Source organism: Thermobia domestica, chromosome 9 (assembly GCF_964235325.1).
Source record: "Thermobia domestica chromosome 9, izTheDome1.hap1.1, whole genome shotgun sequence".
NCBI lineage: Eukaryota > Metazoa > Arthropoda > Insecta > Zygentoma > Lepismatidae > Thermobia > Thermobia domestica.
The window spans coordinates 3361975-3386617 of NC_137462.1; the positions used below are offsets into that span (position 1 = coordinate 3361975).

General features: G+C 35.2%; 1 protein-coding gene across 1 annotated transcript in view; it reads right to left on the reverse strand.

Moving 5' to 3' along the window:
* Positions 1 to 5081: 5081 nt before the first annotated feature.
* LOC145693886 (peroxisomal acyl-coenzyme A oxidase 3-like) overlaps positions 5082 to 24643 on the reverse strand; it is a 40524-nt gene continuing 20962 nt past the window's right edge. Inside the window, exons 8-12 of the mRNA XM_081770055.1 lie at positions 22035 to 22265; positions 17021 to 17175; positions 13112 to 13247; positions 7536 to 7690; positions 5082 to 5470 (exon numbers count right to left, since the gene is read on the reverse strand). Coding sequence (XP_081626181.1) covers positions 5369 to 5470; positions 7536 to 7690; positions 13112 to 13247; positions 17021 to 17175; positions 22035 to 22265 — 779 coding nt within the window. The 3' untranslated portion in view covers positions 5082 to 5368. The remainder of the gene's footprint in view (positions 5471 to 7535; positions 7691 to 13111; positions 13248 to 17020; positions 17176 to 22034; positions 22266 to 24643) is intronic.

Here is a 24643-nt window from a genome sequence, read left to right on the forward strand (position 1 = left end):
ATTTCAAGTATTTTTTTCCTGTTTCTTTTTCCTTTTCTTTTTTCTTCCCGACTTTTGTTCCCCTTACTTCGGCTCCCGGAGCCATCGCCCCGCTCGCCTCCCCCCACAGCATGGCATTGTTTACTTCCTCCAACAGAGAAGTATTTCTCCAATTACTGGAGGTTAATTAATTAATAGTATCCATTAAGTTATATTATTTTATAATCAAAACCTACTAGGAATAGTGGAACGTACAGTAATTTCCTTTTCTATTCTACAAATAGTATAATTCAACATCTCATTTTTTTACACCATGTTTACATGGTAGATATACCTCCATACATATAGGAGCCCGGGGTTCTATTTCCGGTGAGAGAACCCTGAAATTTGAATGCGTTGTGGTGGTTAGGATTCCACTTTAAACTCTAGGTCTATTTCTTATAGTCTCGGTGTTGAAAACAGGACGGTATACTCCAACAAGCAGACAATAAATGTTATTGCTTCCGAAAAAAAAAAAAAAAAAAAAAACATATGAAGTGCACTGAGGAAATATTCCTTTAGAGAGGTACTTGGGTACTACGCTGTCTCCTTGAGTGCTCTTCTCTGCGAAGAAAGGTGAAGGCAAAGGGTGAAAGTAACTGCGTACACTGTTATAGCTATTCATTTTCCTTGTCTTAAGAATATTGATTCCACACTTACTTAAATATTATCTTTGGAGTCTTCAAGGAAATTGCAATGAAAATACACGTGTAAACAGTCCATAAATAACAATTGTATAAGTACTTAAGTCCTTATCTTTCAAGGAATAATTTCTAAGACTGTTATCTGAGCGTTTCTTTTAAATATATTTCTTTTATTTATTTACAAATTTATTGATGTTCGGCTGATAAGAGGTTCAACTTGTTATGTTTATCCTACTTTGTATGACACCTTTTTAAACATAAGTTGGATTCTAATAATTGATTCTATTCTCTTATCTTAATTTGTATCCAATAGCACAGCATAACAGTGGTGTAGGAAATAGTGCCTGGAATTCTCTTCCCCCGCCATACACACAACTACAATATGAGGTATTTTAGCTAACGCTTTTGTAACTATATACCTAGGTATATGAACCAGATTTTATTTGCTTATTTAATTCTTTGATATATACCGCCCCATCGCGCCCGACGCTTGTAGACCCAAATCAGTCGCAGGTAAGAGTAGAGCAAATTGAGGGAATAGGGGCACCTAAGAATGACAGAAGATTTTAAAGCTATTTTGCGATCTATGTAGCTCAAACTTTCAGAAAATACTATGAAGTCCCTCCTGTTCATACAAAGAGTGAGAAAAATTTCGTAATTGCACTAGGACAAAATAATAGACAAACCAGTCGCGAATGTACTGTGTCCTGTGATCGTTTAGAATGTTTAAAACAATTGCTGAACCCGCCGACTGTGAGATTTCTTCTCTTATCCTGTTTTTGGATTCAAGGAACGTTACACCGGCCGAAATTTATGGTCAAATTGTAGACTTACGTTGAAAATGCAATGAGTGATGAAATAGTGCGAAAGTGGGTGAGGCAATTAAATGAAGGTCGGACAATTGTCCATAATGAACCACGAAGTGGGCTGCCTTATTTTGTGGAAGTGGATGAGAAAATTCCTGAGAATAGACGGTGCACAATGACAATGCTTTCACATGAATTTCCTCAAGTTTCCAGAACAGTTTTTCACGAGATTTTTACCGACCGCTTAGGTTATGGTTGTCTTCACTGGCAGGATGTTTCTTTAAGGAAGGTTCGCACAAGTTGGTCACTCGCTGACAAGTGTTTGAACATTGTCGAAATTATGCCGAAAAGTAGTTTGTCTGCTCTTTCATGTAAAAATAAATTTGGTGTGAACAAACCTATTTTAGTGTATTTCTTTTCAAAACGGCATTTACATTTCATATTATTGCTTAGGTGCTTATATTTATTAATTTTTATATAAAATTTAGTGTCTTTTCATATGATTTTTAAAAACATTTCATATTATTGCTTAGGTGCTTATATTTATTAATTTTTATATAAAATTTAGTGTCTTTTCATATGATTTTTAAAAATATTTTTACCTCCAATTTAACTAGATAGTAACATTACTTCTAGAAGCGGCTTTCAATGCTTTGTTTGGAGAAACTCTTTCCCATTTTTTTCTGAACTTTTCTTCGAGCGGATTTTCATGCAAGCGTTCATTGCTTCCGATTTCTATGTGTTGTCAACAGAAAGTCGTGTTACACGTAGAACTATACTTAACCTCTTCACAGATATGGCATCAAATGATGCCACATATTTATCGGGAAAATAATCCATTTTTTTTTCACGAAGAGTGCGAACTGAAGATAAGTAAAAATAATATTCTAAAGCACTTGTTTTTACTTACCTTCAGTTCGCACTCAGCTTCGTGAAAAAAAGAAAATTCGGATTATTTTCCCGATAAATATGAGGCATCATTTGATGCCATATCCGTGAAGAGGTTAAACAACTTTCTCAATTGGATATTCATCCACATCACAAACAAAGAACGCAACGAATGCTAGTATTAAAATCTGTGTTTCTTCTCTCTCATCCGTATATTCATATATTAGCGCCAGTCATTTTAGCTCCAGAGGATATTTTCAAGGAGACTTACTTGGACTAAGTTAGGTCCTGTAAGAGAAGGGATTTGTTTTCGGCGTCTTGCGTAAACTAAGTTAGGTCCTCCGAGGGAAGATAGATTGGAGAAATCTTCTTTTGAGAGTTAAAAAATGCACATAGTCAGTGCTGAGTACTAGATAGGGAATTAGACTCTCTTTTAGACGAGGGAAATTGGATATATTAAGTCCGGAAGTGCTACATTCCTTATGTACTTGAATATGGCACGCAGCTTTAGTAATGTTTACACTAGGTATCCTTTGGTTCATCATATTTTGTTAAATTGACATTTCCTACTTGGTGAGGGCTCAGTTGCCCACTTTTGTTAGATTCCTAGCCATTCCTGGTGATGAGCAGGCGTATACTGTGACAAAAGAGGTAGCTCTTCATGGTGTTGCACTCGTGACACCCATCCCTTGCACTGATCTTTACCCGATGTTCACTTCTCGTTTCCTCCAACAATTGCAGTCGGAATGGGATCTTGCACATGCCAACAAATTGCATGCCATTAAACACGCCTCGGAGTCTGAACCTCTAGTTCCCGACAGTTAAGTCGAAAAGAAATAGTTTTAACTCGACTGCGTATTGGTCACAGTCATTTAAAGCATGAAAATATTTTACGTGGAATTTCCATAGAATGTGTTTTTTTGTATGTGGGGGACCTCAGACCCTCCTATCTATTTGTTATCTTCTTGTCGCTTGCACCCTCTGGGTTGGCATCGACAACGTTATAAGCTTCCGGAAGACCTACACTTGCTGCTTGGTGACGACACACGTTTTCTTCACGAACTGGTACTAGAAAATATTTTTTTTTAAGAGCACAAGGTTTTGCATGCCATTTAATTTTAACTCGTGTGTAGATGTTTTTTCTTGTATTTTAGTTAACTTATTCCTAATTTTAGTATTGTAGCTTTAGTCTTTGGTTTATTTTTATGATTAAGTCAGGCCTTAGTATGGGTGCAAAAAAGATCCCGACATCAACTCTCAGTAATAGTAATTCCCTAAATGATAGGAAATTTTAGAGTAACGCAAAGTTAATCTAGGCTGTTTATAACCGGATGGAATTAAGATTCAATTGTTCCAATAGTGATGAACACAATAGGAATTTTATATAGTTTCAATTCACAGTACTGGGTTCAGTCCCCTGACGTAGATTCTTTGTGGGCTACTGACAGATCATACCAAAGTACAAACATAAATGCATATTCGGAAACATAATATAAAGTGCTTTCATATATGACATTACATCCATATATAAATGAAATACGTAAGTATTTTAATGAGATGTACCTTAATAATGTCCTGCCATCTGCTCTTATAAGTCTTCCTAATGATCTTTTTCCTTTGGGTTTCCACTTAAAACTTTGAAAGTGTTTCTACTTTCTTCCATTCTGGCTACATGATCTACCCACGTGAGTGTCCTAGATTTAATGACCCTAACAATTGTTGTAAGTCTTTTCGGGCTATCTCCAGTTGAAGATATTGAGATCCGACTTTTCGAATGCAGACATCGTTTTCGAAACGTCGGATGTCAACACCTTAACCGGGCTGGTAGCCCAAGACTTACTAAAATCACGTCACCAGAAAAAATTCAATTCTTTCGACCCTAACAATATAAACAGTATAAATTGCGCAGTTCCACGTTATGTAGTTTTCCTCATTCCCAATTCCCGTCTCTCTTGGTCCAAATATTGGCCTCAGAATTTTATTATTTTTAGATAGCTTCGTTCAACATTCTTCCCTCAAAGTAAGCGACCATGTTTCATAATTATATAGGAACCAAGACCAGTTTTCTCTTTTAAATAATAACTAAATTAATCCATTCCTGACTTCAACTAAACTTGAATTTTTAAAATGATTTTATCTACCAAGACACGGGGATTTTGAGGTTAAATATGAATATACTTAATTTAGGCAAGTGAATGTATTTTATGAAATATGGTGATTAAAGTTTGGATACATGCGTTCTTTCTGAGTTAGGCGTACTATTAACAGTATTGAGATCTACAGCTAGTTACTTGGTACAAGTATGACATAATATCTGCATAGTGATCTGGCAGTAATTTCAGATATCACATTTCCTTCTATTGTACATTATAGAGATAAGTGTATCATTGAGGCACATCAGGGCATCACACTATCATTTAATGTATACTCATGACCAAAATTATTGTCGCATGTCTATAAATACGCATGTCTATAAATAATTTGATAACAAATTCGCCCGGTATTTCTTACAATGTTAGTTAGTGTATAATAAGCAAAGACATGTATGTGGCAAATTTCATGTCAAAAGTGCAGTAACTAAGAACAATAAAAAGAAAATAAAACTTTCTTGTCAATTTAGCAACATTTTGTTTTATTTATTCTAATTTTCGTATTTATAATACAGTACTTATACTATGAAATTTACCACTCATATACATTTCTCGATTATATACACAGAGTATTAAAAGTACCCTGTAAAATCATTACCTAATTATATTCTTACAAGAAGACAGTTAGAGATATGCGACAATCATTTTGGACATGAGTGTACTTCGCCCTCCCTGTATTTATAATGCGATCCAACATCTATAACTGTTACTTCATTAGGTATCGAAAATTCAGATTTTGAAATCTTCATTTACAGAAGAAAGACTATGAAACTTGTGAGACATGTATTATAAAATATTTTCCGTTATAAAATTAAACATTTCTACACTTCTTGTTTCCCTGTATGCAACGAAACAGAATGCATTAGAGTTTGGATCGAGCAGCCTGCACCACTTCTCTCCACCAAGATGGCCTCTGAGTGACAGTCGGATCCTCCATAATGACAGTTTCCAGATTTTTGTACACCTAAAAGTAAAAAGGGAAACACACTGTATATGATTCACATCTAAAATGTTCAGTTCCGTTGATAAACTGGTATTGTACTGTAGATTGTAGCATTGTTTTGGATACTTGTCGATTAGGCATGACATGACATTACAACTGAAATACGAAAAATATTCTTCATAAGGAAAAATTAAACTTAAAATAAATTATGAACATTAATAGTGTTTAACTTTTCACTCTATTCGTAGTTAATCCATACACTGTACTTAGTTAAATTGTTCGAAATTAATTCACACATCGCAGTTGCATTCGAAACAACAGAAAGAACATTTTTTAGTTTAACGTCCCACAATTACCCACCGAGGCTAAGGGAGACGGTGATGATGAGATGAATGATGATGGTAGAATGGTGAAAGTGAGAGGAAATGGAAGAATTCCGAGAAAACACATGTAGACACTGTTTGTCCACCATAAAACACACTTGGTGCGAGCTGCAATCAAACTAGCAACCTCACGAGTCGGAGTTTATCGCCCTACCACTGAGCCACCGCAGCTCTCAGAAACAACATATGAATGGCGAAGAAGCATATCCTTATCTTCAGTGGTGTATGCAGAAGTTAATCAAGTAAGTTCGTGATTCCAAGTACATATAACTTCAGGTGTTTATATGGATATCTTAATACGGTTTATATTTGCATAATATCTTGCTCAAGGGGGGCATTGAAACTACGAAGCTTCGCCCTTGCGTAAGCCGCTGATTATTTCACACTACATAGTTTAATCAGGAGTTGGGAGTGTGGCCTTTGTCAAATTATTACACGTTATTTGTAACACTGCTCGATAATAACATTGGTAGATGGGTGACACTATCGGACAATAGCAAGAAAAGATATAAGAATTTTGATTCTTGTTTAGTTTCAATTATAAAAAAAAATCCGTTACATTTCTATTACTATTATTATTATTATTATTATTTATGTATTCCAGTTCCAGTGAGAAATATTATTTAAAAATGTTGTAAGAGTAAGGAAAAACAGAAATGTTAAACGATATTTATTTTCAACGGTCCCAAATTGGGTTAGTGGCCAAGTGTCATATCATTAGTCGATGCTTAAGGGGCGCATTATGAATGTTCAATTTTCTTATCGAGTATCCTGTTTATGTTTCACGTTTATGATCCGTGGCCTGCGATGACGATAATGAACAAACAGAGAATTGAAGAAAGTGGAAACAAAATGGAGAACCTGAAAATATACCCACGGACATAGTGTTTGTTCACCACAAAGCCCACAGGCGCGAGGTGGAATTGAACCAGGTACCACACACACCAGAACTGAGTAGTTTGCCACTGAGCCATCATGCCCCTATTTTATTTTGTTTTATTATTTAATGGTTCTTAGCTTTATTCTTAATTTTAACTTCTTCAATTTCTGCTGAGGGGCAAGTTTATGCTAATGACCTTAATGGTGACGGTAACAAATAAACGCTCTGCTCACGTACCCATTTTATCCTAATCAACCAATCAATCAAGGAAGCTTTTAAAGGAAAGAATGATTATTCAGAGGTGCCGCGGTGCCTCAGTGCTGGAGCGTTTACCTCTGGTGCATGGGGTCTTTGGTTCGATCCCAGCTTGCGCCAAGTGAACTTTGTGGTGGACAAACATCGTGTGCGTGGGTTTCCTGGGGTTCTCCCGTTTCCTCCCACTTTCTTTATTCCACTATTTTCATTAATTTACCGTCTCCTTTAGCCTAGCCGGCATAAACGTCGGACGTAAAACGTAAAGATTTCATTTCACTAAAAGCTATGGGAAAGACGCTCACAAAATGCATTAATTCCTGTATACAGTGTTATGAAGCTGCCTTCCCTTAGTTTGTAGCGAAAAATTTAAGTTTTTACTGACGCAACTTCCCTCAAGAGCCGCCACTTCTTAGTATTAAAATCATAAAAATAAGATGCGAAAGGCTAATAGAGAGGACATCTTGAGAGGATTTGCTGCTCTTGGAAATTTATCCTGAACGGAACTTCGGTTAATCTTTATTTATTCTTCAAGTCATTAGGAGAATATAAAACTAATCCTTAGACCCACCTGTCCATTAGAATGTCCCAATGGGGAGTTGAGGAGGAAGTCTGGAGGAGCAATGGAGTCGACGACGGCCACAGCTTCTGGCTTCAACTGGGAACATAGCTGCAAAATCCCTTCTTTTAAGAGTTCTCCAGCTTCAGTGCCTGTTGCATAACCTCCTTCAAAGAAACAATTATAAAAAATATATATTTAATGTCTACGGGAGAACTAAATGACTGTAAGAAAAAGTTGTTTATTATGTAGTAGAAGAATACACTAGAATACTGCCTATTGGTTATTACACCATTCTTTACTCCAGTGATGGCCAATTTCTAACGCACTGCACGCCAGAACGAAATAAGAAACAAACTTGGGAACAATTTTTCGCTTTCCTTCCCGCCTCTCCTTTGCTGAATGTGCGTAAGCCATACATTTTCTGAATCTTTGTTACATTATCCAATCTGATTCTTGTTCCATATGTTTAGGACAATTAGAGCCTTAAGTATGATCATTAGGAAGTAACTATATGAAATTTGCATTTTTCTACATGGATTTATGATACACAGAAAGGGAAAAATCCGAAAACTGGGAATTATCCCCTTCAAAAAGAAGAATTAGACGGAAAGGACAAAATTAGTCTAGTTTTAGACGGAAGCATTTATCGTAGCATCTCTCGTTTCAGATGTCCTGCCAAAAATCTCGTATAATATTCTATGGCATCAAAAGTATATGGTTCCTTTACACGGTAGGATTTTGATAAGCATCTTGTCGTGATGTAGCAAACAAATCATTGAAGAAGAGTGCAATTATGACTCCGAAACTAATAACAGAGATTTCAGTCGTTATTTCTTCTAAAGCCCTTTGTCGCATATGCTTATTATGATACAAAGGACTTTTAACTTTGTACAAACAAGGATGCTCCTCATAATTTTCAATCAACATAATAATAGTATCCCTAGTCCAATTTATTTTTCTCCACTGCAATTCAATTTCCTACACAAAACAAAGAGCATGGATATTTGGCACAAAACCATTCGCTTCCTTTTAACACACCACGGCGCAGCAATCGGACCAAAAATGCTGAGGAAAATGCTACGAAATAGAGCAGGTTCTATCGACAAGAAATGCTATGGGATATGTCATGTCATGGGAGATGCTATAGTATTTGCTACTTTTCATGGTAGGATATCGATGATACGATTTTTGCTACGATAAATGCTTCCGTCTAAAACTAGCCTTACGTCACTTATAACAACGATTCAAAATCTATAGGCTATTTCTTGTAAACATGGACGTTTGAAATTTGGCACAAGGTAGGATTTGTAGTAGAAAGAAAGGGGAAAATTCGAAAACTCGAAATTTCCCTCTCCATGGAGAAAACTTAGGGAAGAAACGCAAAACGTACATATTGTCACATCACTTAAACAACGATTGAAAATTGAGACGAATGTACGGATTTTTTTGTACAAGTAAAGGGGAGAGCTTGAAAATTCGAAATTTCCCCTCCATGGAGAAAATATAGGGGAAAAATGTAAAAAAAAAATACATATTGTTACGTCACTTCTGGAAACGATTTAAAACCTACAGAGTACTTATAAACATGCAAACTGACAGAAATGAAAGGAAGTAAAGTGAAAAAAAAAATCCAAAGGTGAAGCATGAAGAAGCACGAAATAAATCACATAAAGGATTGTTATTGCTTTGCGAGGACGATTATAAACTTCTAGTAGGCAAACATGAAAAGGTTCATATGTGAGTCGCTCAGAAATACTAACCAAAACATATACAGTAGGATATTTCCTTGAAACAAAAAATTTGAAACTCCACACAAATGTAAGTATTTAGTATAAGAACAGATAAAACCTATAAAGAAAACGTCAAATTTATCAGTTTGTGAAGAATATTAGAAGTGCAGTTACGTTAGAATTGTATATTGGATCGCTGAGCTACTGTTACTGAAAACCAATAAAAACTTTTGAGGTACTTGCTAGAAAGAAGAGAATCTGGAATTTGACAGGGAAAAATAAGGATTGAATATTCAACACTGTTTGAGGACCATCTTTTGCTTCTACAGAAAATATTGTATTTACCATAAAGGCTGATTGAATAATAAGGGAATAAAGCTATGTTGAAATTTGTATTTAAACTGCACTTAATTCCAAGTATTTTCACCACTTCTACAAATACTCACTGCTATACTAATATACTGCTGTACAATAACTTCTGCTTCTGAAATATTCACAAATAAATACACCATATATATAAACACGGATAAAACTACATCAGGTAAAGTTCCACAAGACTAACAACACTACTTTCTATCCCAACAAAAATAACAATTCTGCGATGATGTAGGCAAAAACAAAAGTAAATAATAAAACAATAAAAAATGAAACATAAAAAAACATTAAAAGGAAATTATTAAAACGATTATCGAACAATCACAATCACTATTGATAATGTGAAAGAGGACTACTTAATTCACTAACTGCCGCTTTAGGTACTGGGAAAACCATTTTAAATGTTTTCAAAAAATAGTGATATCGTACCAAAAAACATAAATGTAAAAAAGAAACGGAGCCAATTGTCGTACCGTAATCAGTTTATTCGTCTAGGAAAAGAATTGAGATTTGAAAGGATGCAAAGTTCTATTGAAATTTGAAAATCGGAAAATGGAATATTCAATTTACAGTTAGTGATATGAACAAATTGCCAGGCGGAAACCTCTCGAGGCGATTCCGTATCGAACTTGTTTTCACCATTCAAACTGCCAAATTATATTTTCCAGTTTCTGGATTTCAACATAATATTGTAACAATTTTATGTTACTATCTTCAATTATTCTGGACAGTTAGTTACATATTTGCCTAAGTTCGTCAGAATATCTGATTATTGAACACCTTAAGAAGTAATTCACTCAATAAATGAGCAATGATAGAACATTAGAGATTTAAATTTATGTATTTTCCGAAGACTTTTCCACATTTTCCTTACATTTTTTCAATATTTCTTTCATTTAAATTGAGCATACATGCATTTACAATAACGTCTTTTTGGATTATCTCAACTGCCTAGAAATATGTCTGGTCACAAAAGCTAACAACATAAATGTACAGGTAACGATAACTGTAAAAGAAAACGATATCTTCCGTACCAGACCATTGTCCATAACAACATTTACATATTTATACAGATTGTCGTTATTATTATTTACATTTTACATTTTGGGATCGTTTCAGAATACTAACAAAGAAGCTTTCAATTCTGTTAAAGATAATGTTAAAAAGGACTGGAACCAATGAAACCTTCAAACTAGGAGTTTGGAAATCTGAAACGATGCCAAGGTCTATTAAAATCTGAAAATTAGAAAATTAAACTCGCAACTTTAGTGCTGAGAACAATTTCTATACAAAATTGCCCGGCAATGTGTTCTCAGCATTGAATTTGCAAATTTTATTTTCCGATTTCAACAGAATCGAATTCATCATTTCAGATCTCTATTCTTTTCCTGTGCAAACAAAGTAATAAAATAAGAGAATTTGGCTGCGTCTTTTCACATTTATATTTTTAGTGGGGTACTCTTTTTCTTCCGGATACCAGAGGTCGTAATTTGCGCTTAATTGAGAAACGGAGTCAAATTTTTTGTGTATAAAATTTGGTAATTCTGCATTTTCACAAAAAGTTACAAATCATAAATATTTCGACAGAATATTTTCAATTTTGCATGTACCGTAAGACGGGGTTACTTTGCACATCAGGTGTTACTTTGCACATCAGGTGTTACTTTGCATATCAGGTGTTACTTTGCACAAAGTATGAAAAGAGTTTCACATTCCTCTGTCGTTAAAAGCATGAACTATACAGAGAAAGTTTCAAGTTGGCGGTTAACATCAGTTCTGATTACCTGGAGGATTTGTTCTTGTAGAGGTATGGAAAGTAGTCACTGCAAAGGCCGATAAAATTTGAAAGATATCACCTACAAGAATTTCCGTCAAAGTTAAGTCAGTTTCGTAGAATACTACTGTGTATAATAGGACTTTGAAGCAATAGTTGAAATTGAAGTGTAAAACGTTTTAAAGTCATAAAAAAAAATAAAACTGGGAGAAGGTGGTTTCAGCCTCTAATCCGGATAACTTTGCACCGGTCCAAAGTAATCCCTTAGATAGGAAATTACTACTGCTGGTACCTCCTGGCTTGTAATTTTAGGTTAATTTCCTATTTAGGTAGATGCCGGAATGGATTTCTTGTTGGAAAATATAATACGAACAGTGGCGGATCCAGAAAATTAGTTTGAGAGAGGCTTCACTGAGATTTTTTTAAAGAAATCACTAGACTTCTTTTGAGGGGGGGGGATTGAAGCTTACTAACATTAGATTTTTTAAAAAAAAGAAATCATGCAATTGGTTGGGCTTCAGCCTGAAAATCCCACACCCCGTAAATATTCCACTGATTACAGCAGGGATGATATTCTTGGACATAAAGAGCAATGAAGGCAAATCACTTCACGGGGATTTTTTCTTGTTCCTGAGTCGACATTTTTGTCGGGCACATGCTTGACTATTAGAATGTGGTTCCTGTGCCGGTACCAGAGAATACATAATTTTCTTTACAAATATTGATAATTCATACTAAATACTGGTACCAGTAACATATATTCTAATATCAATATTTGTAGACTGCATGCAGTTTTGTGAAGAAAGTAAAATGTTTAAGTATTGAAGGGAAAGCATCCCACAGAAACTTTATGTTCGCATGTTGCACATACTTTTTGTATGTTCTGGAAAGTATCCTCACTCATGGGGTTACTTTGCACCAAGTTTGTATTTCAATAACTATGGTCATACTAAATGTTTTCTAATGCATATATCTAGCTATTATATATTATTATCTAGCTATTATATGTTTAACATATAGCGTTCTAAACCATTACGTTTGAAAGTTACATGCGATTTCCTTTAAAATTCCTTAATTCTTGTGGAAAGTAACCCCGTCTTAAGGTATATTTGATAGTTGCAGATTCCGTAATAGGTGAAGTAAAGAAAATTCCACTTTCAAAGCGAATATACATGGAGTAAAGTGGTTTAAGGAGATCTACGAGGTTTGATCATTTCTTTCCTGGATTTGGCTATAAAAATAACAGTTTGTTTCTCTGTTCTCTAGCGCTTGCCGCTAGCTTAAAAGTAATTTTCTTGCAAAGCAAAGACTTTGCTAGATGACAGTGCTATTGTAGGAACTTGCTACTGCTCGAACTCGATTTCGAGACGTTACGCAATATATTTTCTGTGGCTCTTTAGATGTCCGTAATGTCAATGAATCTATGTCCTTTTAAAGAAATGTTTAAGTTTGGAAACAGCCAAAAGTCGATGGTACTAAATCAGGGGGATAAAGTGATTGATAACCTTTTTGAAATGGATTTAACTCTTGTAAAGTATATTACGCCATTAGTGTTAACCCTGGAACCACGAAATTTTACAAAGTCTTAACAAGTTGCAAAAAGAAGTGTCCAGGTGAGAACATATTTCCCCATATCAACAGATTTAAAACCCAAACCCTCTTGCAGTATTAAATATAAGCATATGCGAAGTATTTACAAAGCTTACCTTGGTAAAGAAGTCCCAAATGGCGCTCCAGGCTCCAAGCACCGTACAAGGAACACAACTTCGTAAGAACTGAACGTACAGATTCATCCAAATTACTTGTGGTGATTGCTGCCCAACTCCTATCGATCACAAAGTACTAGAGAAGAAAATTGAAATACGAAATGATTTTTACAAAACTCAACGCACATGTTACATTAAACGCAATTATTTAGACTTAAGTTTTGTTATTACGTCCACAATGAGTACTATATAACCAGCATCAGGAATAGCTGACAATTGACGCTTAAAGGGTTGTCGGAAAAGTGATAATCACTTCTTTCTGTTTTTCAAAAGTCATTTGTTTGCATAAAGAACAACGATCAATGATATATATTGCCTGTTTTGTTCGATGACTTTCTGCCATTTTATAATGAGATTCATAACTCCTTGTTCATAAACTTGTCTTTATAGGAGAAAACTTTGTAAGATGCTGATTTATACCCTTAACTGAGTTGAACGCTATATCACGCAAGGGATTTTGAAGTAATCAAAACAAGTGTAACTCTGACAGTACAACAGGCCAGTATGGTGGGTGTTGGCAACACATTTAATCAAAAGCTCCAATAATTTTTAGCGGTCTAGGACTGGTGTGACGGAACACAACTTCTTTACGATTAAGAACTTGTAAACATTTCCGGATGATGGAATCGTTCAAACGTCCAATTATCGACAGTACACATTCGAGATGATTATTTGATTTCTTATCAGAAGCTCGAAAAACATGACATCTTTAAAATCCCACCAGACTGGGGACATAACACTTCTCAGATGAATGCCTTCTTTCGAAGTCATTTAAGGCGAATCATTACATGAAAATAGACAGTATGAGCACCATATTGCTATAAGCAATCCACTTTTCGTCACCAGCAATCAGTCGCTTCAGAAAAGAATTGCCCTCCTCATGTTTGACAAGAATATTGCAGAATCAACTTTATACGTGACGCCAAATGAACTTTCAGTTAATTACGAATCCAAACATCCAGTTTGCTTATGTATCCCAGCTTTTTCATGCAGATGTGAATGTATAAATCATGGGTTAAGTTCCAAAATTGGTCGCCCGTTTTTAGCAAAATTTTGAAAATTTACCTAATAGAAATGGATAATTTGCTCGTTTATGTGCTTGATAATATGTAACGAGAGCGGAAGTTGTGCTAGTTTTCTCTATAAGCGGTTATAAACATGGAACTATTTGGCAAACAGAGGGAACTACTTCGCGCAAAGTTGCCGCGTTGTTGGATTGTGAGAAGATAACGAGCATTTGTATTCTGAACATGGCTGCAGGTGTACAGAGACGCTCCATTTGGTATCCATACACAGAAACGAGAAATTACACACTATATTTAAAAAAAAAAAAAATGGGTCAAAACTTCCCTAACCCTAAGCTAATCCGATCCTATCCTGCCCTACTTATCCCTACCTTATTCTACTTTACACTACCCTACTCTATTATACCCTCTTAAAGCAGTTCTAAAAATTTTTGAAGGTATCATTTCGCTTTTTGTCAAAAACCAGGTGAACTACCAACTTCGGAATAAATGCCTAAATCATTAATATTCAGTGTTTGTGCAATCTCTCGTGTCGTGTAATATAGGTTTGACTCAATCAGTATCTTTATTTTGTAGTCATGAACCTCGCTGGGCCTCCCTGAGCAAGGAACGTTGTTGAGATTAAAAGCATTGTAAAGCATTGTTACCGTAAACTTCACGTGACTTTTCAGAAGTGTGACGGGTGTCCTTCATTTTACAGAAATAAAACTATAAGATATGTGGAAAATGCAGTGGTTGGTTTTCTAACTTCAAATTGTAAATTCTGCAAAACTCAAGGAAATCGTTTATTTTCTTTTACTATGAAGCTCCAATTCTCAGCCGTCAAATTACGAGACCAATAATACAGATGCGAATGACTCTTGTACTTTCGAAAATTAACTAGCGTCATCTGTTTCTAATGGAGTCATGACTTTTCCGACAACTCAATATAATTATATATTATGTTTTATTTCAACCCAGAAATTATGAAAACGTAATTTAGATAATAGTTTTTATTATTCCCTTAAGCTATTTGGTTCAGAAGTAAATTGACACGATAGGTTATCCACATATTTCTTATATTTCACTCGAAGGAGATATTTCGAATGACGTCTAATATTAGATAAAGATCTATACGTGTGTTCACTCGGAAACTACTTCTATAGTGTTCAAGCGCGCTGTTTATTTCGAAGAACAAAGTGGGCTTCTGCATCGATCTACTGCGGTAACTGACGCGATCGTTTCAGTTTACGAGGAACTAAGTCATTAACGACCACAGAGATAATATCCGTAAACAGTGAGATAGCATCATTGATGTTAGCATCATTCAGTATAAACCAGGGAATTAAGTCTAGGACACGATTTATACTGTGCCACGGCGCCTTCTTCCATAACCAGATATATTGTTTGGACTCAAAGTTGCTGTTATTTGATAACAGCTTAAGTAAAAGTATATCAATGTGTAAAGGTCCGTGATAAGATGAAAACAGATTTCTACTTGGAGTGATGAGAATATCATTTAGAGAGGAGCCCACATAATCCAGGATATTCTCACGACGTGTCGGAAATAAGTTAAATTGACTGAGCCCTAATCCTTGTATAAACGTATCTAAAAACCAGTGGTCACTAGGGCAGTTTCCCACCCCCGTCCTAGGGTCAATCCAATCTATTGATAGATTAAAATTACCAAAAAATGACAGCATCAGTTTCATTAAGAGCTGCAAGCACAGAATCTCTACAAAACTCAAGCACAGAAACAGGAGAGTTTTTGTGTGGTCTATAATAACAACCAATCAAAAGTATTTTTTTTTTTTTACTTTTTGCAACTTCAACTTCAACCCATATTATTTCACACTTAGTAGCGAGATCATTACATATTATACATTCCCACTTAATATTCACACAAATGATCATGCCTCCACCACAACTTCCTCGGTCATTCGTATAAATGTTAAAATATGAGGCTATGGGGAGTTCACTGTTTTCAACACTTTCATTTAACCAGGTTTCAGTAAAAACCAAGCAGTCGTAACGTGTTAATTCATCGATATGTATTACACAATCAAACCCTTTGTAAACTCTGGTAGTATGCAGAAAATACAGAAGCACTTGCTGAAGGGCCAGGATTTAACCGAATGTCACCAGTGAGAAACACTATTATTAACAGATGAGTAAAGGGATGTAATGATTTCAAGGATTCCATTGCTATATGCGGTTTTGAAGCTTTACTTCTTCTCATTGAGTGAGTAATCAGCTACAGTACCAAAGATTGGAATTAAGAGTTTTCTATGTCCAAACTCCCAAAATTCAACTGAAACTTCAATATATTCTTCCGTATGCACTTTTTGTCTTAACATTAGGACTAAGGAGAAATATATAAATAACATAATCAAGCTTAATGACAGTGATTTATAAACTCTGAAGTTTAGTCTGGTGAATTCTGGAGTATTGACGAGCAACACTTTCATGTCTGGCAACACTTTACCCATACTGCACCAACAAGAAGGATCAATGGCGGCGCTATTGTTAAGTAGGCTTTTATTGTCTTTAGCACTGTCAATGTAATCTTAAACTAATGCGACCTAAACATGGTTTATGAATATAATATTCAAATAGAAGGTCAACTTAGTAAGTTTCACTACGATATGATGAACTGTTTCCATCAAGAAATATTCGTTTTAAACAATATAGTTCTGACAGATTTGGCTCCCCTCGAAACTTGCTGTCCCGTACAAATGCACGTGTTGCATATATGTAGAGCCGACCCTGATTACGAAAAGGAATTTAGTGGAGAAAATCAATCATTAACTTTGTCAATAGAAACAACAGTACTTGATTTACTTACCTCGATAAATACGAGAGATAATTTCCGTGCGAAGTGCACTTGAGAGTTATTTCTGGCTGAGAATATATCTTGACCGTTTCTTAAATGTGAATCAATCCTTTTCGCCGTCCGTTGCAACAACCAGCAGATCAACCATTTGTACGCTGACAAGAGTGCTGAAGGAGAATAACAATATTAAATAAATGGATAATTAACATATTCGTTGTACTTTTAGTTAAGGTAAGTACTTAAATTAAAAACAATGAAACAAACTTTAAAATATATATATATATATATATATATATATATATATATATATATATATATATATATATATATTAACTGACTTTTCTTTAAAACATTCGCTGAAAAGCAGAACATAATAAACTTTAGAAACCTATATGAATTAATCCCTTGCGTTTCAGGTGTCATTTTCATATGTGCGTACTGTCATACTAGGTTTTCATTTGCTCTTAAAAGACTGTCTACACCGTTATATATGGTATACTTATTGTGCAAGCACGAGGATAGCATTCACATTACTGATTTAAAAATATATGCATTGTGCAACATTTGGACTGAAAAAGGGAAATTTTGATGTTCTGAAGGGATTTTATGCTGCTTCAGGTTTGCAACACTGAACAGAGATCAAAGACTTTTTTTTCTTTTTTCCGATCTCGAAATACGATATTGAAATTGCCAGTTGTTTATCGTCAAACACATGCCTCCCTTAGGACTGCTATCTTCTGACACAAAACTTATTTTTCTTTTTTGTCAGCGAGATGTTGTCACCTAAGGAAAAATAGAACTAAGTCTTGCCTTGCTTCCACTAACAAATTTCATCATCTCCAGGACTGATACAACCCTTAATAAAGGATACGTTTTCATGACATCCCTATGCATGTGACTGGAATGCAAGGGGTTAACTGACTATTAAAATGCTGGAAAATCAGAAAATTATTCACGTATTGTAATAAGATAATTACTTATTTAGTGTAATGTTTCAAATAATAACTTTACGGACGTACTTACTCATATCATAATGTTATTGTTACCTATATAAAATTGATTAAGTTTTATTACTGTTATTTACATGTACTTTTAAAAAAATTGTCTGTGCAAAGCCAAACAAATTAATATCTAATATAAAATTATATTTTCAGCAGTAATTATCTGACGTATTAATTTGTTTGGCTTGTATAAACTTCATTTTTTTAAAAATATACAAGGGATGATCAGAAAATGGTTACAAAACCTATAACTTTTTTGTTTATCATTTGTAACGTAACGAGAATTTATTTGTAAATTAATAACATGCTTGTCTTGTTACAGTTTTGAGGACTTTCGATTGTGACAATCCACTAACCATCATCATGATCATTATACCCAAAAAGCGGTCATCTAAATTGGTGATTCGCCTGGGAAATTGGTCAAGAGTATAGGTGAGGTCAGTGGTGTGGTTCCTGTGGGCCAAAAACACTACATCTACTGACATTCATAAGCAGATTGTAGCGCTATATGGGGAGGACTCAGTTTCAAGACAACATGTGCCGAAGTGATGTTCCTTCAGAAAAGAACGAACCGGTATTGTTAATGACAACCCTGAACACAGTGATATCAGTACCACCAGTACCGGCGGAAGGGCCGGGCAAGCCGGGCAACCGCCCGGGGCGCCAAATTTTAGGGGAGTTTGGGGGGCGCCAAAATCCTTGCTAAATTTATATTATTGTAAACGGTGAACTAAAAATTAACTTTTTCATAAATTGCGTAGCAACATTTGTTACTACCTCATGCCATAGGCCTCACTCTTTATAACAACCCCGGTTTCTTCTTGAATCTCCTATAAAGGAAATACCTTCATCTCTTCACCTTATTTGTCTATAAAAAGATCTCCGCTGACAAAGCTAAAGGCTATTGTTGAGAGTTGGGAGTTTTGAGCAACAATAACACGCTCTGACACTTACAACCGCCGCGGTGCCGACAATTGCACTCCTTGCGACAAAGCTATGTCGGCCGCTCTAACAATACACACAAACAATATTGAGTTATCGGCAACCAAAAAGAAATTAGTCCTGTTTGTACTGTCAAATGTCTCGTGAAAGAAAATTATAAATCAGAAGTCATGTACATGTAGTGCAGGCTTCATGCTGTGCGTGTTCTTCTTTTGTCTCCTGAATTTCGACTCTTAGTAGTAGAATCATGGCGTTAATGTGTTCTTTATCAACATGTCGAAAAAAAAAAAAGCCTTCTGGAAATGTATACAGAAAAAGAAGAGCACAATTAGCGGCTGAAAATGAGAAACAGGCAGCAGCATTAAATAAATTCTTTCATACTCCTGAAACAGCCATTAATGAAAGTGAAAACGTAGAACCAGAGAATGAGGAAACCAGCAACAAATCGACAAATATTCCAGAAGATAACAACACAGTACAGCAAGGTGACCAGACGTCCCGTTTTAGCCGGGACAGTCCCTTTTATCCAACCGTTGTCCCGTTTTTATCTGATTCTCAAACGGGACGCTTAAATATCCCGTTTTTAAACAAAAATGACCCAGGTGTCCCGTAATAATTATTCAAAATATAAATGGTCAATGCAAATTCTATACTCTTCCATACCAACACTCATTGGGAAGGTTGAGCCGTGTCTGGAACTTCTGAATGTTCAAATGAGAATTGAGTGTTCTGTGGTTGAAGTGGGAATTGAGTTCGATTTCTGAGTGTTCAAGTAGGTAAAAGTATTGTTGGGTAGTATTTAAGTTAAAGACGCTGTGTTATCATTCTTACTTGTGTATTTTGTAAATTGAAAACACTGTTAAGTCCAAAATACAATCTGGAAGTTACATATTTATCCCTCCCCCCCCCCCGGCGTCGCCGATTCGTATGTGTCCCGTTTTTACAAGTAAAAATTCTGGTCACCTTGCAGTACAGGTAAGTAGGCCTACATTAAGTAACGTATTTTCGTTTTATTACGTTTAATAGAGAAGAGGTGTTTACACACGTAGCGTCTTAGCAGGCTGGGGTGGGTAGGGTGGCGGCCTCTCAGATAGGCGGCGTACTTCAGGCTCAAAGAAAGTTCGTTCCCCATTGATATAACTAGCAATAATTACATTCTATACCAACACTGATGCTTGATACATGTACCAAAGCGATAAGACTTTTACTCGTTAGATGTGTATTAAAACCAACTTTAGCTGTATTTCAACCATTCATCTATTAATTAAGTAGAGGGCCTCAATAGTCTAGAGGTTAAAGCGTTGGACTGATGTCTACGTGCTCCTGGGTTCAATCCCCGGACTTTCCGCTTTTCAACGGCAGGAAAACTGGGGAGTCACATGAATAAAGATATGACGGTCACTTGGCCTTCTCTTTGGCAGTTAACAAGGTTGTTTATGTATATATGTGTAAATAAATGCTGTATCGCATCATCAATCTTAATTTTATATAAATCGTTGTTTCTGGAATCGTTCTGTAAAATTCTAATCAGTGACGTAGAATATTTTGCATGCTCATGTGTAAATAATTGTTTCGTATATCGTTTACCAAAACTTACTCTGTGTATTTAACTGACAAAAGTTAAGATCTTACTCAGTTTGATAATTGATTCTTATAGTTATAGTTATAGAGTTCAAGGAGTTATCCTTTAAAAGCAGCTATCTGTAAGGTAGCATAGCAAATTTAAACTCAGTAATACCAATGGGTTGTAGGGGGCGCCATATGGATTCTTTGCCCGGGTGATATTTTCCCCTTCCGCCGGCCCTGAGTACCACCGACTACAACCCACAACAACTAGCGTGAAATGTCTTCATGAGTACAGAAGAACATTAGCTGAGCTTGGACTACTATATGGTGTTATGCAGAAAATGTCGATTAATGTCCTTAAGTGTAAGAAATTGTGCGAGAAATGGGTGCGACGGGCACTATCCAAAAACCATAAGTCAACGAGAATGGCCACTTTGCTGAATATTCTGCAGCGTTACGCAGCAGAAGGGAACAAATTTCTTCATCGGGTAGTGACTGGTGATGAAACAATATTGCATCTGTTCGCACCATCAAGAAAGCAAGCATCTGTGACTACGAAAATTTACAGGGATTTCTGTGCAATCAGTATGAAAACTCTCATGTACCGTTGACAAGTGCTTGAACAAAATAATAATAATAATAATAATAATAATAATAATAATAATAATAATAATAATAATAATAATAAAATGATTTAGTCGAGAACTGGTGTTGAGTGTCATCTTCCATCAAGAGTGCTGATTACCCAGTTATGTGTCACAAATATTGAAAATAGCTATATCTCTCTGTTATAGTTTTTTTTCGATCATTCCTCGTAGATAATAGAAATAAAACTTAATTAATCTTAAATAAGTAGATTTCGTAAAATAATTATTTAACAAATTTAATTAACCCTTTATTGCACGAATTAATTTTGGTCGTGTTGAAATTATTGTTCTTCTTTCTTTCTTTACGAATGTAAATAATATCCAATAATATGATTTTTTATGTTTTTACTTCTGTGGTATCAAGTTACATGATAGGTGTCATGGTTGTATTACACTAGTGAAAACAGAGTTTAGTGTCAATATGAGCAGAAACCATGTGATATGGAAGATTGTGAAACAATTATTTTTTTAAAATTTTAAGTGAACAAGGAAAAAAGGTTTTGTGAAAAAAATACAGTAAAAAAAAATGTGCACGTTATGTGCTTTCTATATGCTTTTTGACGCTCTCAGACACTCACTGTCCGACCTATGCCACTAGACGAAAATTGTGTGGTAGAAAGCTTAACTCCATTGGTGCCACATGGCCTGCGCTATTCGCTAATGTACATATTTTAAGAATATCATTATTATCGTTATTGTTTCACTATGATTCCAAATGGCATCAAAATGCATTTTAAGTTTAAATAAGTATTTATCTTATTTGGATACGTGAATTATTTTATGCTTTTTAGCGCTTTTTATTAAACAGGTAAATAATTTTTTGACTGTAAGATTTGAGGTGTGATATCTTTGCTAGCACTTGAGACTTACTGTCTGGTTTGACACAGTCTTCAACTGTGTAGGCATTAAATCCCGTTTGTAGAATTTTGGAAGCGTCAGAGAGGAAGTTGGCTGAACCTAAAGGAGTGGCGATGGGCTTCGATCGGCTTTTACTCCATAGATTGAGCAGCCAGTTGCTAGTTTGTTGAATCAGGACGTTGTTGTCTCCTTCGAACGTACAAGTGGCATCGTTGTCGTTGCGAACGTCTCCAAAACCAGCAGCTATAACAAAAGAAGTTTTTTTTTTTTTTGTTATCAAATCAAAATCATTACACCTCAAAAACATATGAAACTCATATCAATTGTTTGGTTAGTGTTACAAGCACAAATAGGGTTGCCAACTCTGAAAAATTAAAGAAAAAGGCACCCCTTCAAACTTCCCTATGATACAGGTCTAAGTGTGAGGTATCTCTGTTCGGACCCATCCATGGGAAGGAAATATATTATCGTGAACGAAAGTGCATTAGCACCTGTATTCTGCATATCCTTAGTCCATTCACTAATAAGCTTAATAGATACATTGTGCTATAAATGAAAAACTAAAATCGGCATTGATTATTTTATTGTATTTGTCAGTAACTGCCACTTCTTTAAAAAAAATATGGAAACAGATGAACAAAAGTATATTAATCTTTACGTGACAATTTTGGATTTAAAAAATGAAATTTATTCTTTAAATACTTCAACTACAAGTATTTATTTATACTTGTATAAATACTACTTCAAGTATTTATTTATACTTCAACTACAGGAAATTGCTTTAAGAAGTTCGTTTCCACTCTCAATAAATGTATAAAATTCCTTACAAGTAAATTTCAAATTTTTCCTGATACAGTACCCATCATCTCTTTAATATTATGTAAACAGATGAACAAAATACATTAATTGTTGACAGATGGTGAAAGGTGATAGTTTTGGATTTACAGAACGAAAGTTTCTTTTTAAATCGATACTTCGAACTACAAAAAAAAAAAAGTCGACGAGAACTATCTTGGCAGTGACGTCAACGCTCTCAGTTGCAAGGCTACCAACTTACGCTATTCACAAATAGTGCTTAGATGGCGCATTGAACGCTTCGCACGTCACGTTCGTAACTACAGTTTAAAATAATGCTGGTAGCGAACTAGAGAGAATTTAGATAACAATGTATTTGAATAATACTAGCATATATATGTGCATTGTTACGACAAAGAAAGAAAAAATAAGATTAGACCCTATATTTATGTCGTCAAAGGACAATATATTTCCTTTCAAGAAGCAGAATTCTCCAATAGATTTTCTATTTCCAATAGATTTTTTTTAAACCTAAATCCCAACTTGTGCAGTATATGTTATAATGCCCACTCAGAACCTTTGAAGTCAATGTTTTTTTTTAAGTTCGCACAATAATTTATTTAAGGTGGCGACAATGCCTTCAGCATAGAGATTGTGAATTGTTCTACGAACTACTACTTTATCGAAAGAATCTAAATTTGTTTGTCTTTTCTGTGTATTTGGCATTGCTTTACAGGGTGTTACGACGGGTTGTCCAACTTTACTCCTTCTCTTTCACAATTCGTCACATGGATCTCTCACTGACACATGTTGCTCGGGAGGTCTCATGAACACTGTCAGATTTATTATTGTTTGCTGCAAGAAAAGTTGTAAACATTAAAAACAATGTCTCCTGCATCACAATGCAACGGCTTGCCTTTCTTTAAGGCACTATCACCCATTCTTATAAACAAAATTTCGAGAACGAGAATAAAACAAAGGATTGACAACTTTCACCAGTCACCACAGACTGTACAGCCCTACAGAAAGAAAACACGCGCTTTTTAGTTCATTTCATTTCGCTTTTGTTTTTTAATTTGTTTGTGTGTTTTTCCTGGAAGTGTTGTTCTTATGTCCTATTGGTAAATGTTATATTTTTCGAAGCTACATTCACTAACCCCCACGCTCTGTTTCCGCGACCAGAAAACACGTTCACATATCATCCTCTAACTCAAGGGCCGTGATAGGTAAAGACATGGGGGTTTCTTTAAAATAAACTTTGGGCTTCCGTTCCCATTTCGTCCACTGCATATTTGTGTCTATCTTTAATAGAACGAAAGTTTGTAGCATGTTGAAATCTGATTGTTGTTAGAACAGAATAAACATAAATGGCTATCATTTAAAATTATTTTCCACATACTTATAATATAAAATTCATATATAAAATAAACCATATTCTTCATGAAAGTTATATAAATATAAAAGCAAAAAAAATGTAGCATTTATGTCTCCTCGAACTCCAGTTATCGTTATACAAAGATGAGAAGTATATTTATTAAAAACGAATCTCCCATTTCGGTTCATTTCCTTTTGCTTTCCTGTTGTAGAGAACGGAGCGTGCTTTTAAGTTGGTATTTGTGTTCGCGCATTTTCTCTTTCCTGGGATTGGACGTTGAATTGAACGAAGCGTCTGCTATAACCAGTAGGATGGCATTTGAGCAAGAGCGAAGTCTACGTCACTGCCAGGATAATTCTCGGGCACTGTGGATGAAATTGTTTCGAACTAGGTACAAATTTGAAAAGAAAAACCGGTCATAAAGTGGCTAGTAAGAAGTTTGTACCGGTCA